This window comes from Megalopta genalis, chromosome 6 (assembly GCF_051020955.1).
Source record: "Megalopta genalis isolate 19385.01 chromosome 6, iyMegGena1_principal, whole genome shotgun sequence".
Classification (NCBI taxonomy): domain Eukaryota; kingdom Metazoa; phylum Arthropoda; class Insecta; order Hymenoptera; family Halictidae; genus Megalopta; species Megalopta genalis.
In genome coordinates this window covers 11826038-11841114 of record NC_135018.1, presented here as the reverse complement: position 1 = coordinate 11841114, position 15077 = coordinate 11826038, and the positions used below count along the sequence as shown (strand labels likewise).

Below are 15077 nucleotides of genomic sequence, written 5' to 3'. Positions count from 1 at the left end.
CCAATAAGTATAAAACGTTCCCGCTGTTTCGCGTATCACCAGAAAAAAAAGCTGCCGAGACTGGAACGCAATGGAACGCAATTGCGGAATAATTGCAACCGAGAATGAGAAGGCGACGCTGCTGTAGAAAAAACGATATTCCGGAATTTTTCGAGATTCCGAGCCAGAGTATGTCGTAAGCACTCTGCTGTGATGAGAGTTTATGTTTTACATTTTACATGGCGATCGTTGTTCAGTGAAAAGTTATTTGTACGAAAAATGCTAATTCATGTTTATCGCGTAAAAATGGAAATTTGAAAATCTGACCATGTGATTCATGACTGTAGAAGAATTTGATTGAAATCGTAGGTAATAATAAAATTATATACAACGCGAAAGAAGTAGTGTCAGTCGCAAAAATATTATCAAAACTTAAATCTCATTTCTTAAGGAAGTAATTTTCGCATATGTTTAATGTCTGGGTTACGTTAACGCTTCTGACGATTTGAAATAATGGAATATGCCCAGTAATAAAAAATATAGAGAAACATTTTCGTTAATAAGCTTTCAATAAATAATCTTTTATCGCAAAGGTCATTTTACCTTACCGTAAATAGTTGGCTAGTTCGTTTTCTCTATTCACTAAATATCGTCTATGGGAAAGAAGGAAGGATTTTTACGCTGATCCCATAAATCGAGAGCCAATCACATCGCATCCTTCTTCTCTGTCGGATTAACAGGATTCGAAGATTGGGATTTACCAGAAGATGTGGAGGTTTATGGAATCGAAGTCGCCATCGGTGTTTGTGAAGAGCTACGAAGACGGGGTGAAGAGGGTGTTGGAGGGTGACTACGCCTTCCTGATGGAATCCACCATGCTCGATTATGCGGTACAACGGGATTGCAATCTCACGCAAATCGGTGGCCTGTTGGACAGCAAAGGCTACGGGATTGCTACCCCGAAAGGTAATATCGGAAAACAATTGAACCACACTCACACATCCCACCCTTGCGATCGGAACCATTCAACGTTTAGAAAGATAGTCCCGTTCTCGCTGAAAACCATAACGCGAGTTTGAGCCTTAAGGGGTTTAGAGTACTGTAAACTTTCGAAAAAATTCATACAAAGCTTTTTCCTTTCGCTTACACGCCTCTGCGCACCGGTTTGAAGCGTTCAAAGTAAAACATGAGGGGTCTAGGCTTTTAGCACAAGCTGATATGCAAAATATATGTATTATACATACCTGCACCTTGTATAATGTCTTCGAATTTTAAAAGCATTCCTCGAAACTACATTTTTCATGATGTTCATGTACTGTTCTTTTCTACGAATGTCCTCGTTTTCGGTGAGTTAGGGTGATCAACCTCCTTTTTACATCAATAGTTCACATCTTAAATTTGTCGGTTTTATACAAATTACATAATTATTTTACATTATTTGCATTTACTTTTAGAATTATTATTAATTTTCCATTAAAATATTTTACTATATATATATATACCAAACCTGCTGTTTTTAATCTAAAATATTTTTCAAATATAATTTTGGAATATCCAAATTACACGAAAGTAATAATAAACATTACATGAGATATAATTCAATAAAATCCTTATAAAATTTGGTTCTAATTAAATGTTATTCAAATATTGATACAATTTCTGTTTTAATATTTTTGTTACAACTGTTTAATCAATCACAGTGTTACTTTTACATGTCGGATATGGTGGAAAAGTTTGTGCAGAAACTAATCAGACGCCTTGTATATTAGAGAAGAACCTTCTTTCCTGTAATTTTCCATGACTCGCTACATAGTTACTTCTAAAAAAAGTCTTTAAACACGTTTAGAAATTGTCTTAACACACGATCTTGTGTTAACAAAGTGTGCGCATCAAGAGTACAAACATTCTCGACTTCTAATTTTCTTCGAAACTTGCACAAGCACATGCAGTTACTACAATGCTTGCCGTCATAGTATTCTACTACAAGAAAACATCGTGAACTGTTTAGATTTGTAGCTAACGTTGCCGAGTCGATGGAATTGTTTACCTGAAAGTTGCGGAAGAAGGTTGAAATCTACGTTGAATTTTTCACAGAAATTTCAATCATTTATGAACGTTATTTTACCGTTTTTAGTTTATGTTAGTTTTGAATATTCTTATGTGTATCTGATCATATTTATTTCACAAGGGAATCCGATTTTATTTTTCATCGAAACAAATGATAGTTTTTTCAATGCTAGCAAGTGCATGTACAGTCACTCGCATTAATATTCAGGGACCGATTAAAATAGAATAACTTTTGTCATATTGAACGAACTGATATGAATTTTTTGGAGATATTAATACGTATCAGTGTATGTATGTAGAACATGTGCATACAACTGTAATCGTATTTTTTTGTTTCAAGTCTAAATGAAATGTCACAGGCAAAAGCTGAATACACTACTTTCTAAATTGAAGCTTTTTGTTTGCGTTCGAAATGTTAAAAGCAACAGATGAATACACTACTTCATAAATTGAAATTTTTTGTTTGGGATCGAAATGTTAAAAGAAAAAGATGAATACGCTACTTTATAAATTGAAATTTGCTGTTTGCATTTATCGAATCTCCTCAATATTCTGTATAAAAAGAGTTTGACATGAAAGCTCTATTCATGAGGTTCAGTACAGGATCATTTATTATAACATAATCGAGCACTCATCAAAATTTCGTTCATAAAGATGAAGTTCATGTAGACGAAAGTTTACTGTGTTTTGTATAAATTTACAACTAAACAGTCTCAATATTTCGTGATAGGTTTTTTATTCCCTGCAAAACCGAATAAAATTGATTTCTGATTATTGCTTTGCAATTAATTCATATTTTTGCTTTTACGCCTTCTACAGAATTTAGAGGACGTGACGATACCTTATTTTTTAAGTAATCTTCTAGAAATGAAAAAACAAAAGGTATGATGTGTTACTGTTCCGTGAATCATGCTGTATATCAGAAACGTAAATGGTACTTTCATTGCATTATCATGATTTTAGAGACTGTTTGTAATTTCAGAACAAACCTCATCATTTCTCCATCATATAAAGAGGGGCAGTGTTGACCGAATCACGGGAAATATCAGGAGCACGTTTATGGGGCCGACAGCCAATAAAATTATTGGCAAATGCACTCATAACTCTCTATATTCATATCGACAATCCTGAATAATATCTGTGTAGGAACAGAATCTTATGCAAACGCTCGTTTGCATAATTTGTTGCAACGAGATGATGATTTTCAGTCCACCAAGAGACCTGAATAATTGATCAACTAATTCAATTATTTGATAAAGTTTATTTAAGAAGAAAGTTTCGAACACCCAAACATAGTTTATTTACATGTACAAATTTTCCATGCAGAAATATAATAAATTGAGAAAGGATAATATTTATACGTATCTTTACTGCGATCTACAATGAAATAACCTAAATAAAAATATTTTAATAGAATTAGGTTAAGTTCAATTATTTAAAATTCAATCCAATCGTAACGCATAAAAGCTACAGTTAAAATCATTGTTTTAGTTAGTTATGATAATGTACTATCATACAATTAATATCAGAAGTGATTAATTATATCATAATTCTTACGTAAAAAGAACATCCGTTTTTTTCCTTAATTCGTAATTATTAATATCAAATACATAAAAATTACGTAACATTTTTTTTCATCCCATGCTTCGTTTTCGAGAAAATAGAATGTCAAGTTTTTACATTTTTGTAAAGGATTTAGTTATCGTCTATTCTTCTACCGCAGGTGTTTCCGACCAAGATAGTGATTACAAACTATGTATTGCCCGTTTCTCAGAAGGAGTTTGCTACGAAAAGTGTAGGACTGATTCGCACAAACCCACCGATGTTAACGCCTCGCAGAAGCAGGGTAAACACGTTTTCCTTATTGGTGAAAATGATCGCGTCATGCTAAATTTCCACGAAACAAGGGACTCGAATTCGACCGAATAAAAACAAACAACGTTTCGCGTCTCCGTAGCCGCCACTTTCGACTAGGAGCACATCAGACGAGTGTGCCTGTGCTTTCTCTCTCTCTCCCTCCCCCTCTCCTTCGCCCTCGCCGTCCTTCTCACTGTTCACGGGGACGCGCGCACGTGTATGTATTGTTTACGCGACACGGGCGAGCGAGACGTGCGACGGGAATCAGGAGGCGTAAAACAATCGAGACAAAGTAAAACAGGCGCAACGTTTACAAGATGCAAAAGCGTTGATTATTGAACACATGATTATTTGTAATTACTAATTACTAATTAGCAACTTGAGTAACTTTCCATTGGATTATACAGCAAATGTGCTGTACTGTACACATATTTTTTATATTTATGTTGTATCATATGACATCATACGCCTACTTTAACCCTTTGGCTACGGCAGACTTTGGCACGCACCGGCCGCACGGTACGGTACGAATTTACTCGCGACGTCCACTGGGTACGGCGAAGTTTTTCGTTAGACACGCATTTCTGAGGAAGTATATTAAAATATTCAAAATACTGAATTCTATTACATCAAACCAATATTACTTGAAGTGAACATTAATTTCAAGCTTTTTTTACAATATTTAATAATCAAATTTAGTAATATAATAACGTGCGATACATTTCAAAACATGGATGAACACATAATCCTACATTACATTTTTTGCATTCGTGATGTGTAACCTTTCTCTTATCATGTATTCATTAAACGCACTTTTCCGAATTGCTGTATTGTTTTCATATGGAGACGGAAAATGCTTTTGAGTCAAACGAAAAGGTTCGTTGTTAGTATCTCTTTACCTTTTAATTTAGATCCATTAGTTTCATCTAAGCTGTATCTTCTTAATATTTGTTTTATTAAATTTAAATGAAATTTACGAAATGTTAAATTTCTTCCAGATACATAGTTATATAATATAAATGTGTTATATACCGCTAAATCGAATAAATGAAAAAATAGGACGCCAATAGGCGCCTACAGTACCGAGTAGCCAACATGTTTCGGACGCCAATAGGCGCCAACAGTAGTCAAAGGGTTAATGTACAACGTTAAGCACCCGAAGGTAATATCGAGAAACGAGAAAATGAAACACTACGCATAAACCAAATGACGCAAGGGACAAGGGAAATCGGTCGCCCCACCACCCAACCTCTTCCAATTTTCAGACTGTTGATTATTATTGGCTAAGTTACGCGCTGAGCAAGAGACGTGATTAGCTTGAGCGGGCGACCGATCCTCCTTGCTCTTCGCGTCGATTAGCTTTTGGGTCTTCTCATTTACCAATAGAAGTGGGTTTCGAGAGGTCATAGAAAAGTGGGGTCTACGCGGATGCAGATCAAGCGGAGCGAGCGGAATATGTAGCCCCGCCCCCTTGCCTCTCTGCCAAAACAACTGACTTCTTCTGAGCAAGGGACAGTAGTAAACGAAATGTTTCCATCACTGTAAATTGTTTGTGAACACTATCTTGGAGACACCTGCGGTAGAAGAATTGACGACAACCTTTACAAAAACAAACTTTAAAGTCGATTTTCTCAAAAACGCAGCATCGGATAAAAATATGTTATTCCAAATACTTTTCTTATTTTTTCACGTAAGATCACCCTCTGCCCGGCACTACTACGAATTTCAGCCCACCCTGTATATACCCAGTCTAAATATTAATCAAGGATGTATTAGATTGTTCGGAAATTAATTTAATTTTTTAAAACACTCGATTCGGTACTTGCTCTTGAGAAACGAATTTACTTTCCGAACCCGATAAAAAACATTTGGGACCAGCTAATAATTTCTTTAGAAAAACTAGTTAGTGAAATAACGATTACGATGATCCTTGACTTCACTAACGAGACCGTTTTGTGTGCAGGTTCTCCATGGAGGGATAAAATATCATTAGCGATCCTGGAGCTACAGGAAAAAGGCGTAATACAGATCCTGTACGATAAGTGGTGGAAAAATACCGGAGACGTGTGCAACAGAGACGAGAAGAGCAAAGAGAGCAAAGCTAATGCCCTGGGCGTCGAAAATATCGGTGAGCAAACGAAATGAAATTTTTCTATACCGTGAACCACCAAGTTTCAGCGAGAATAGAATTATTAGTAGCGTCAATGAAATTCACGATCCCAGGAAAACTAGACGTGGGGACCGGGGTGCTTTATCTGACGTCGTACACTGGCTCGCGCGGACCGTTGAATTTTTTATTTGCACTTATCTATCACTGCTAGATAGAAAGTACTACTAGTTCCGTAGCTTTTTTCGTCTCGTTTTGTTCTCTCGCGCAGCCGCAAAAATCCGAGCTACGTAAAACGATACTTTAAAAAACGCTTGAAAGTTTGATTAGCAATTTCGACGCAATTTTCCACGGACACTTGACGTTGACATGGAACATACGTATGTATATGAAAACATTAGACACCGGCCGAGTAATTGTCGAGTGAGAGAGACAGAATTGCGGATGATTTGGTATCATTTGATTACGACCGTAATAATTTCTAACAAATACATTCTCTATAGATAATTGACACAACGTATATTTCGTTCGTATATTCATTGCGTTTACTTAACGAATTGCAAGAAAAAAACTGATTTATAAACGATATTCTATTGAGTACATAAGTAAGTAATTAGTAGATTTTAATTAACGTGTTTTACATTTTATCGACTGTAATTGATTGGTAAAATTTTACTTCGAACATAGAAGACATAACTTTCTGCTGTTCTGTGTTTCTAAAACATAATACATATAAAATTGAATTTCCAGACGGTCTCTTAACTAGCTAATTTGCTTTTCGACGTACGAGAGGATGAATGTATTTCTAAACACTCTAGACTTACGACGCAATTAGTTTGCGAGGGGCGGATGCTCTTAATAGGATTGAGGGGAATTCACTTAGAGTGTAAGTCTTCGATACGAAGGAAATTGTTAGCATCCAAATTGGTTGAATAATGATTTTTCAAACGAACTTTCGCTTTATAGTTATACCCTTAATTGCCCCTTTACTAACATCATTGAAATAGCATTATGTAACATGGATAATTAAAAACTGATTTCATATAGCTGTGCAATTTTGCCTATCCATCTTGTATCTCCAGTACAGGACACATTTTATTAATCTATAGAAAATTTATTGAATGAAATAAATTAATCTAATGAAATTTGTAATTGAAAATGTTTTTATGAAGACTGTTTACAGTGTCAATACTACTAAATTCACTTTTAATCCTTTTCACATTGCATATTTTACAATGTGTGCAACAACCTTCTTATAAAAAATTTTTAAAAGAAGAAGTTCGCTGTGCAAGGAAGTAAACATCGACGTGTTAGCGTGATCTGTGTTTGCTTCACCGCTCCACCAGAAACTTTGAAAGCATCGCGAGATTCGAAGCGCTAGAGGAAAGAAACCGAAATAATGGATTCCCCTTGCCTGTTCGTTACGATTCTCGTTCGAGCATCCGGTTCATTAAGGTGACGTTTGACACAATAAGTGTTGCCTGAAAGAGTATTCAGTTGCGACGAAAGAGAAACGAGATGGCTTTCAGCCTCTTAGAAACCTTGCGGAGAGTTCTTAGCAAATTTTTCTTGGAAATGTTCGTCCCCCCCCCCCCCTTCCCGCCAGATTTTATGGGAGACACAACAAGTCTTCCCTTTTTATTTTTCCCTTCGCTCCCCTTCGCAGTATCTTCCACTTCCACTTTTTTCCCAGACGGAATCCCCCCGCAATTCTCCCACCCCCTTTTTTTCTCACCCCTGCTACGGGCTGGCCTGTTACTTGGGTAAGTGCCCACTTTGCTAGCAGCGGAATGTACTCGTTGAGACAGGAAGAAGGACGAACGGCTCCCGTGTAGGTACCTACCACGTGAAATTTCAGTCGGGTCTCGCTAATCGCTTTTCTGGGGGACGCGCGTCGACTATTTACCAGATCGGAGGACGGGGATCCGAAACCCTCCAAGCTGGAAAGTCACCGAATAAATTGAACTCGCCACGGTTTTTTGTATCCAGGCGGCTCATGAATTTCACCGAGAATTTTCTTGCGTTTTATTCGATTTCGGTGTTTCCAGTTTCTCGACGCGTTCTCCTCCGAGTCTCTCGAAAACTTCCAAGACATTTATTTCCGTAACGCGTATGACAGCGGTCTGCTTTGCGACACTTTCTTTGAGATATCTTGGCAACAGGATATCGTGTAACAGAAACGGCTCGAAGAGTCTACCTAGAGGAATGTGTGTGTGTATCGAAAATGCAAAATAAACATTTGAATCATCGCTTTCATGGAAATTGAAGATAATCTGCGGATCGCATTACGTGGGATTCAAATTGTCTTGTATTATGCTGAAATTAAGCACTATCACAAATATTTTCGTTAACGCTAGATGCGGATACGATACTCCTAGTTGTATAAAGAAAATATTCATACAGAAATGTTGCTATAAGGTGTATAAAGTCAAGAAGATTATTATCGAGTAGAGGAAAAGTTCAATCATTTGCAATCATTGAAGAGAGTCTCTTGGCACTTTCTTCGTGAAAGTGTAAAATGAATACAAAAACGATAATGATAAGCACGAAATGACATTTGCATTAACCTCAAACAATTTTGTTTCTAATCGCTAAGTGCATATTCTATCCTCATAGTCGTCATCGTTAATAACAGTGGAAATAAGTTGAAAATCCAACTTTTTGCGCGACATTTTCTATCTTGCATATTCTATCCTCATAGTCGTCATCGTTAATAACAGTGGAAATAAGTTGAAAATCTAACTTTTTGCGCGACATCTTGTATCTCTCTAGACTCTCTAATTATCAGGATTGGCTTATTCGCAAGCGCCGGTTACAGCACATTGCCTCCTGTCGTTGTACCGCGAAATTAGTTAGAATACGGTTCAAGGAAATAGACGGACGTTCATACGAGAAACTTTAGACCTTCCGGCGAGACACGTCGGACGTCCTTTAAATCACAACGTCAGCACAGTTATGCAAATCTCGCCGGTGAAATGAGCCCGGTTCCGCACTCACCTGACGAAGAGACGAGTTCCACTTAGCATACAGATGAAGTTACACCATCGACATCGGTAGAATTATTTTAAGCCGTCCTGACTTTCTGATGACGGATGGTCCTGAGTCCGTTTATCATGGTTATCCTGATCCTATATGACCAGCTGTTTTCATTAGTCGAGATAAGATCTCGAGATAATTTTTAAATACCGTTAACCGTTTCCTCGGCTATCACGAAGAAATCTTCCTAGACTCTTTCCATTCCTTTACGAGATATTACATATTAGTATAATCACTGTTATTTGAGTTTTCGGAACTATTATGCAGATACGGTAGAAATAAATCATTATCATGATAATGACTGTACAGACTACTTTAGAACGCCTAATGCATACAAAAGTAACTATATTTTCATCTTTTAACGTGGAAAATATATTCATAATAAAATGTATACGCGTATTTATAATTATAAAGGTAGTTAATAAATAGTCATCGAAAGTTTTAACGTTTTAGCCCTTGGAATTATCACAGCATTACGAGTATTACTTCTTTTAGATACAAATAAATAATAAGATCATAAATGCCCATTCCTACTGCATTCTTTTTGAGACAGTGTGACTATCAACTTGATCATCTCCTTCAATTTCGGAATTTGAAATAGACATAACTTCAACGTTGTCTTCTTCTTCAGACGACTGATCCTCATAATTATTTTCATCTTCCTGAAGGTATTAGGAACAAAGTCCGGAAAATTCATTTTCAATTATAAAAATACTGTACCATTCGTAAGCAAGATATGTCTCAAACTGTGGTCGTACTTGTTACGAACGCAGTAAACATGTAGGATATGTGGTCCCTATGTGATCCCTTTTATGGATAGCGCCGTTGCCGTTTGGGGTCATTAATCGCCTCAGATATTGATGGTGTATTCCATTTTTGCTGAGGTCATTAAAAACCTTTGCTACTAACCTTTCATACTAAAATACATTATTAGATAATTCTTATTACTATTACGTTCAAGCAACAATACTGCGAGTTAGATCGAAAGTCTAGTTTCAAGGATCTGTATACAAGATTTCACTTGCCGCATGTAGATTTACGAAGAAGAAGCGTCAAGCTCCCGAGCAAAATATCTATTCGAAAAGGATTTTGCGATAAAATACGTTTCACGTTGGAACGCATGTCGTACCGAGGCAAGAGAAGTATGGCGAGGTCGAGTGTACAGCAATCGCGAATTTTTAATATAAAACTCATAGACTGGAATCGACTGAAAAACGTATCCCCAGAGAGCGTCTCTGGAAAAATAAGTGCTGTAGAGTTAAATTGAGAAGCAACATTGCGTTTCGAAACCGACGTCGGCCGGCGCAAAGGAACGAAAAAATCGAATACCCGAGCCCCAAGTACACACGAAGTTAGCTCGGTTCGAAAGGCAGCAGGCTGCCGTTCGCAGCGTGCATGCAAAAGTTCAAAAAAGTTTACGGCAGCGTACGCGAAACCTCCGAGCCTACACACAGAACCGAACTTTGTCGATACCGTTCCGTGAACAGAGAAAACAGAATTCGCATTCACCCGAATAAAATCGAGAAACGTACAGAGTGTGCGTGTGTGGCAAACTTTTGATCAAGCCTAAACGATTTAATGATGCCAATGTTCGAAAAACTCAAGTGAATACGCGGATATTCATGACCATTAGTCGGAATCCATTTTTATGCTGGAATACTGCAATCGTTGAAAAGCAACAGCATGGAAACAAAGAGGCCGTGCTCGTGCTCCAATTAATGTTTACAATAGTTGCATACGTTCGAAACTCTATGGAACAATTTTGTAGGGTAACTGAAACGAAGTCTTAAAACATAATGTTGTCGCTGCGCTACGTACGTTCCTTTGTTTTACGAATTATGCTCAACGGAGTATTTCTCTTTGTCTAACGACTCCAATAATTTTAAGTCATACATCGAAAGGAGAACGAAGAAGAAACAATTTTAGGTTCTAGCATTTGCCATTCATGTTTCTATTTTGTTTCGATTTCATCCCTACGAACGATTCCGTTCTCAGAATTTTTGAATTCTTTATAGGAGTTTTGAGCAACACTTACGCTTTTGATAAATAAGAAATATCTGACGCACAAACGTTCTAATTGTAACATATAAGAAAGAACTGCAATTGATTTCAAGACAACTAGTCGACTTAATTGACATTTTATGGAAAAGTATCAGAATCTTTACTATATATTGATTTCATTAAATAGGTAATCTTGGAGAAAAAAATTGCTAAGGATTTTTACTGTGTATTCTTTTACCGTAGCTGAGAAAAGAACATTGGTAAAAACTTTTACAATGGGCTGATTTAATTCAACACTGTTGCATAATTAAAGAATGCCAAGTATAAAACATAATTTGTGTAATATTCTATCAAGAAAATTAATGATACGAATGACTCAAAAGTGGACATAAAAGTTGACTCTGAAAATATTTTGGAACCGATAATGGAAAAGATAACGATTATGAAAACATTATAGGAACCGAATTAGGATCCATAATCAAAACCGATAATAATTGAAAAGTGTTCTTCATGACAGTTAATCAGACTAAATTCTTGTAACCAAAATCGATATCAAGAAAGAATAGCCTAATTTGGATCATGCTTCAGCTTGAACGCCATGTATCTTTATAAAGATACTTGCGATGTTATGAATGATATCAATTGATTATGAATAATCCATCGAATCTGGTTTGCTTTCTTACCTGGAAGAAGAAAATTACTGACAGAAAATTATTTTAACTATTTTTAGACTATTCTGAATACGGAAGTATCACTTTCCACTAACCTTCGGTGTAACATTCAACTGTTAATAAACTTTTTCACATCGCAAATAAAAACGTTTGTCTTTCACCAACTGATGCTGAATTGTCGGTGCAGTTCTAGAATCGAATTTTCCAGAAGGAAGTAACATTGGTCCTGGAAAACTAATATGTTCGATTACCTCTGGAGTTCGTTACTTTCCTATCGAGATTCCGCGACATTCCACGTTAGCCCATACATTCGACTAGAAATCCCAGTGACATGAAAAATGGAGAAACTCTTAATCGCAGCGACCATAATCGATAAATCTCTCGGTCATCCTCTTATCTCATTACATGTATAGCCACCGTTTCCCGAATCTTTTGCGCACAGTAACTTTCTAGCATGGCCGGAGGCCCTGTGCTCGGGCGTTGCACGATCTCTTAGCTCCCGATAAAAGTTTCTATACCTCCTCCACATTCGTCGAGCTTTTTTTTCTCAGGGCGAACTTGCCATTCGGCCGTTGCGATGGTAGAAAATTGAAGAAGCGTCAGGCTAAGAAACTCGAAGAATCGAAGCGAAACAAAAGGCGCCGATCGGCAAAGGTGCGAGCGTAGACGTAAATAACGACGGAGACGTATACGCGAGAAGCCTAGACAGATGGAAAGATGAATAGACAAATAGACGGGAGGGGTGAAGCGGGGTCATAGAAAAGGGGTAAACGGCGGACGAGCAGAAAAGGTGGGAGGGCGTTGGATGAACAGATTCAGGGAACAGTCCTCGGTGGCAGGTACATTAACTCCGAAGCGTGCGAGGCCCGAGCGACGTCAGAAAAGAAACGGAGACACCCGGCGGCGGTAAAATAACGAGCTTCCGGTTTTCTCATTCCAGGTGGTGTCTTTGTTGTGCTGCTTTGCGGGCTGGCGTTAGCGATCCTCGTGGCGATCCTCGAGTTCTGCTGGAATTCCAAAAAGAACGTCCAATCGGAGAGGGTAAGCGAGCAAGGCACACCGAGAGATAATTGCGTACGATTTCGTGCTTCGCGTGTACGTGCTGCATGAGTGTACCTTCTCTCCGTAGCGGTGCAAGGCCGTTTGTCTCCGCACTCTCTGTCTCCGCGTTTCTATTACTATCTCTTCTGCTCCTTTCGAACGTAAGTGGAAGATTTTCTGCTCGATGTGTCAGTTGCATGCCGTGTCGGCTACTTTCCAAAACCCTTTTACAGCGTGTCCCAGACGCCAGGACAAGCTGTACGCATCTACCAGTAAAACAGTTCGAGATAGAGGAAAATGATAAAAGTTGTACGGTGAAATCGAGTCGAATGATGCATGCAATTTTATACAGTTTCATATATCCGTGTATCTGAATTGTTCATACTACCTCTGGCAAAAAGTATTCGAACATTTTTCAAAACGTAATAACTTTATCAAAACTGGACTTGACTGGATTTCAATTGTTTTTAAATACTACAGGAATTAGTTCACTGTACAATGAATAAAATTCTTTTTTTTAATTTTGGCTCTACTTGGATGACAAGAAAAAGAAATTTTCTTATCTGAACCTGGAACGAAAATTTAAAAAATTCGTTTTGCCTACGTGTCGTTATGCATACCTGTATGCATACTGAAAATTTCATCGACATCAGTTGACGTTGTTATTAGTGAGAAACAATTAAAGAATGTGGAAGACCCAGTCATCTTTCAGTGGCTGTAGTTTGACTATGCGTCAACTAATTTGAATGAAATTTTCAGTACGCATGCAAGTTTCCGAGATTTACAGAACGCGTTTTTTAAGTTCTCATTTCAGATTCAGATGACAAAGTTAACAAACGAGAGATTTTTATATTTCTGTCACTCCAAGTAATATTAAAATGAAAAAGGGATTTTAGTCATATCTCTCTCTCGCTCTCTCTCTCTCTCTCTCTTACTGTAAACTAGTTCCTTTAACATATAAAAAAATTCAAGTCATTTAACCTAGTTTTTAAAAAGTTATTGGGTTTTAAAACGTATTCGAATACTTTTTGCCAGGGGTTGTAGGCTCATTCCAGGGTCAGTACTTTACGACCTCTTCAATTTCTATTTCAAACGAAATACAATTCATGGCTACATAAAAGCATTGTATTGACGTATTGCAAGTTTCTACTCGAGTACGCCGATAATCGCGAAGTATCGTGCAACAAATAAATTCGACTCTGAGATTTATGATCACCCTTAATCGATTTTCAGCAGGAGAATAAAATTTATGCACAGAGTTTAAGATTTTTCTTAATTTTCAAAGTGTTCAAGTTCCCTCGTTAGAGATTTTATAGAAACTAAATGAGTGCATCAATTGCAGTGAGCAAAACTATGCAGTTTCAGAATGTTCATTAGAGAACCAGGGCAATCACATTTTTCGATTGCACCGGTACATAAAAATGCAGCTTCGAAACAAGTTAGAAACGAAATAACTTGATTACAGAATATGTGTTATTTTCAACTAACGCCGTTGTTGTTTTGTCATATTTTTTTCCTCCTCGACCTGATTTAGAGATGCAGTCTGTTCAAATTGCGTGAAGCACCCTATTATTCGTTAGCTAGGTAGAATACTCGTTCAGCAATTTAATCTTTTCGAGTAGCTCGAATTAATACCTGTGCAACGGTCGGTTCCAATTCATTTTCTGCTATGAATGTGGAACACCATATATTGTACACGTTGACTATTAGAAAATTGTTCATACCGAATCATTCGAGAGCAAAAATACTATATGTTCCAGTAGAAAAATCTAATCGGAATGTTATCCTGTTTGCACCACTTCTGTCCTATGCACATAGTATTGTCATGCACGACGTATTCTATTCTCATTTCATTTGCCTGATTCGTATCGCTTATTCTCAGTGTGTCTAACCACAGCTGTACTCTCTCTCTCTCTCTCTCTCTCTCTCTCTCTCTCTCTCTATTTTACTGTCTTAATCGCATACCTTTCACGATCGACGATACAGATTTCATTGCTTCGACGGATTTGAATTCGCCGATGACAGGTTTGACCAACATTAGCATTAAGCAACATCAATATATGTACATATAATTTTCATAAATGCACATACATACAATCAGTTACAAAAGACTTCATACAACCGTCACGTTTTAAATATTTTAATCAAAAGTATTGATTTTAGATTTTACAAATTATTATTTTAATGTGCACATTTTCTACGTATTCGTTTGCGTGTTTGCTAACATTGCAGAGCATCTGAAAACGTAATGTGTTTGTGTTTGTTTTTAAGAAAATATAAATGAACCATAAAAAAGACTCGGCCAAATTTCATAGATT

General features: G+C 37.2%; 1 protein-coding gene across 8 annotated transcripts in view; it reads left to right on the top strand.

Annotated features, from left to right (window-relative positions):
• Positions 1 to 15077, top strand: part of LOC117225952 (glutamate receptor ionotropic, kainate 2) — a 252150-nt gene that overhangs the window by 222915 nt on the left and 14158 nt on the right. For all 8 annotated transcript variants that reach the window (XM_076523370.1, XM_033479880.2, XM_076523364.1 and 5 more), the window contains 3 exons: positions 720 to 945; positions 5867 to 6031; positions 12659 to 12759. In XM_076523370.1, coding sequence (XP_076379485.1) covers positions 720 to 945; positions 5867 to 6031; positions 12659 to 12759 — 492 coding nt within the window. The remainder of the gene's footprint in view (positions 1 to 719; positions 946 to 5866; positions 6032 to 12658; positions 12760 to 15077) is intronic.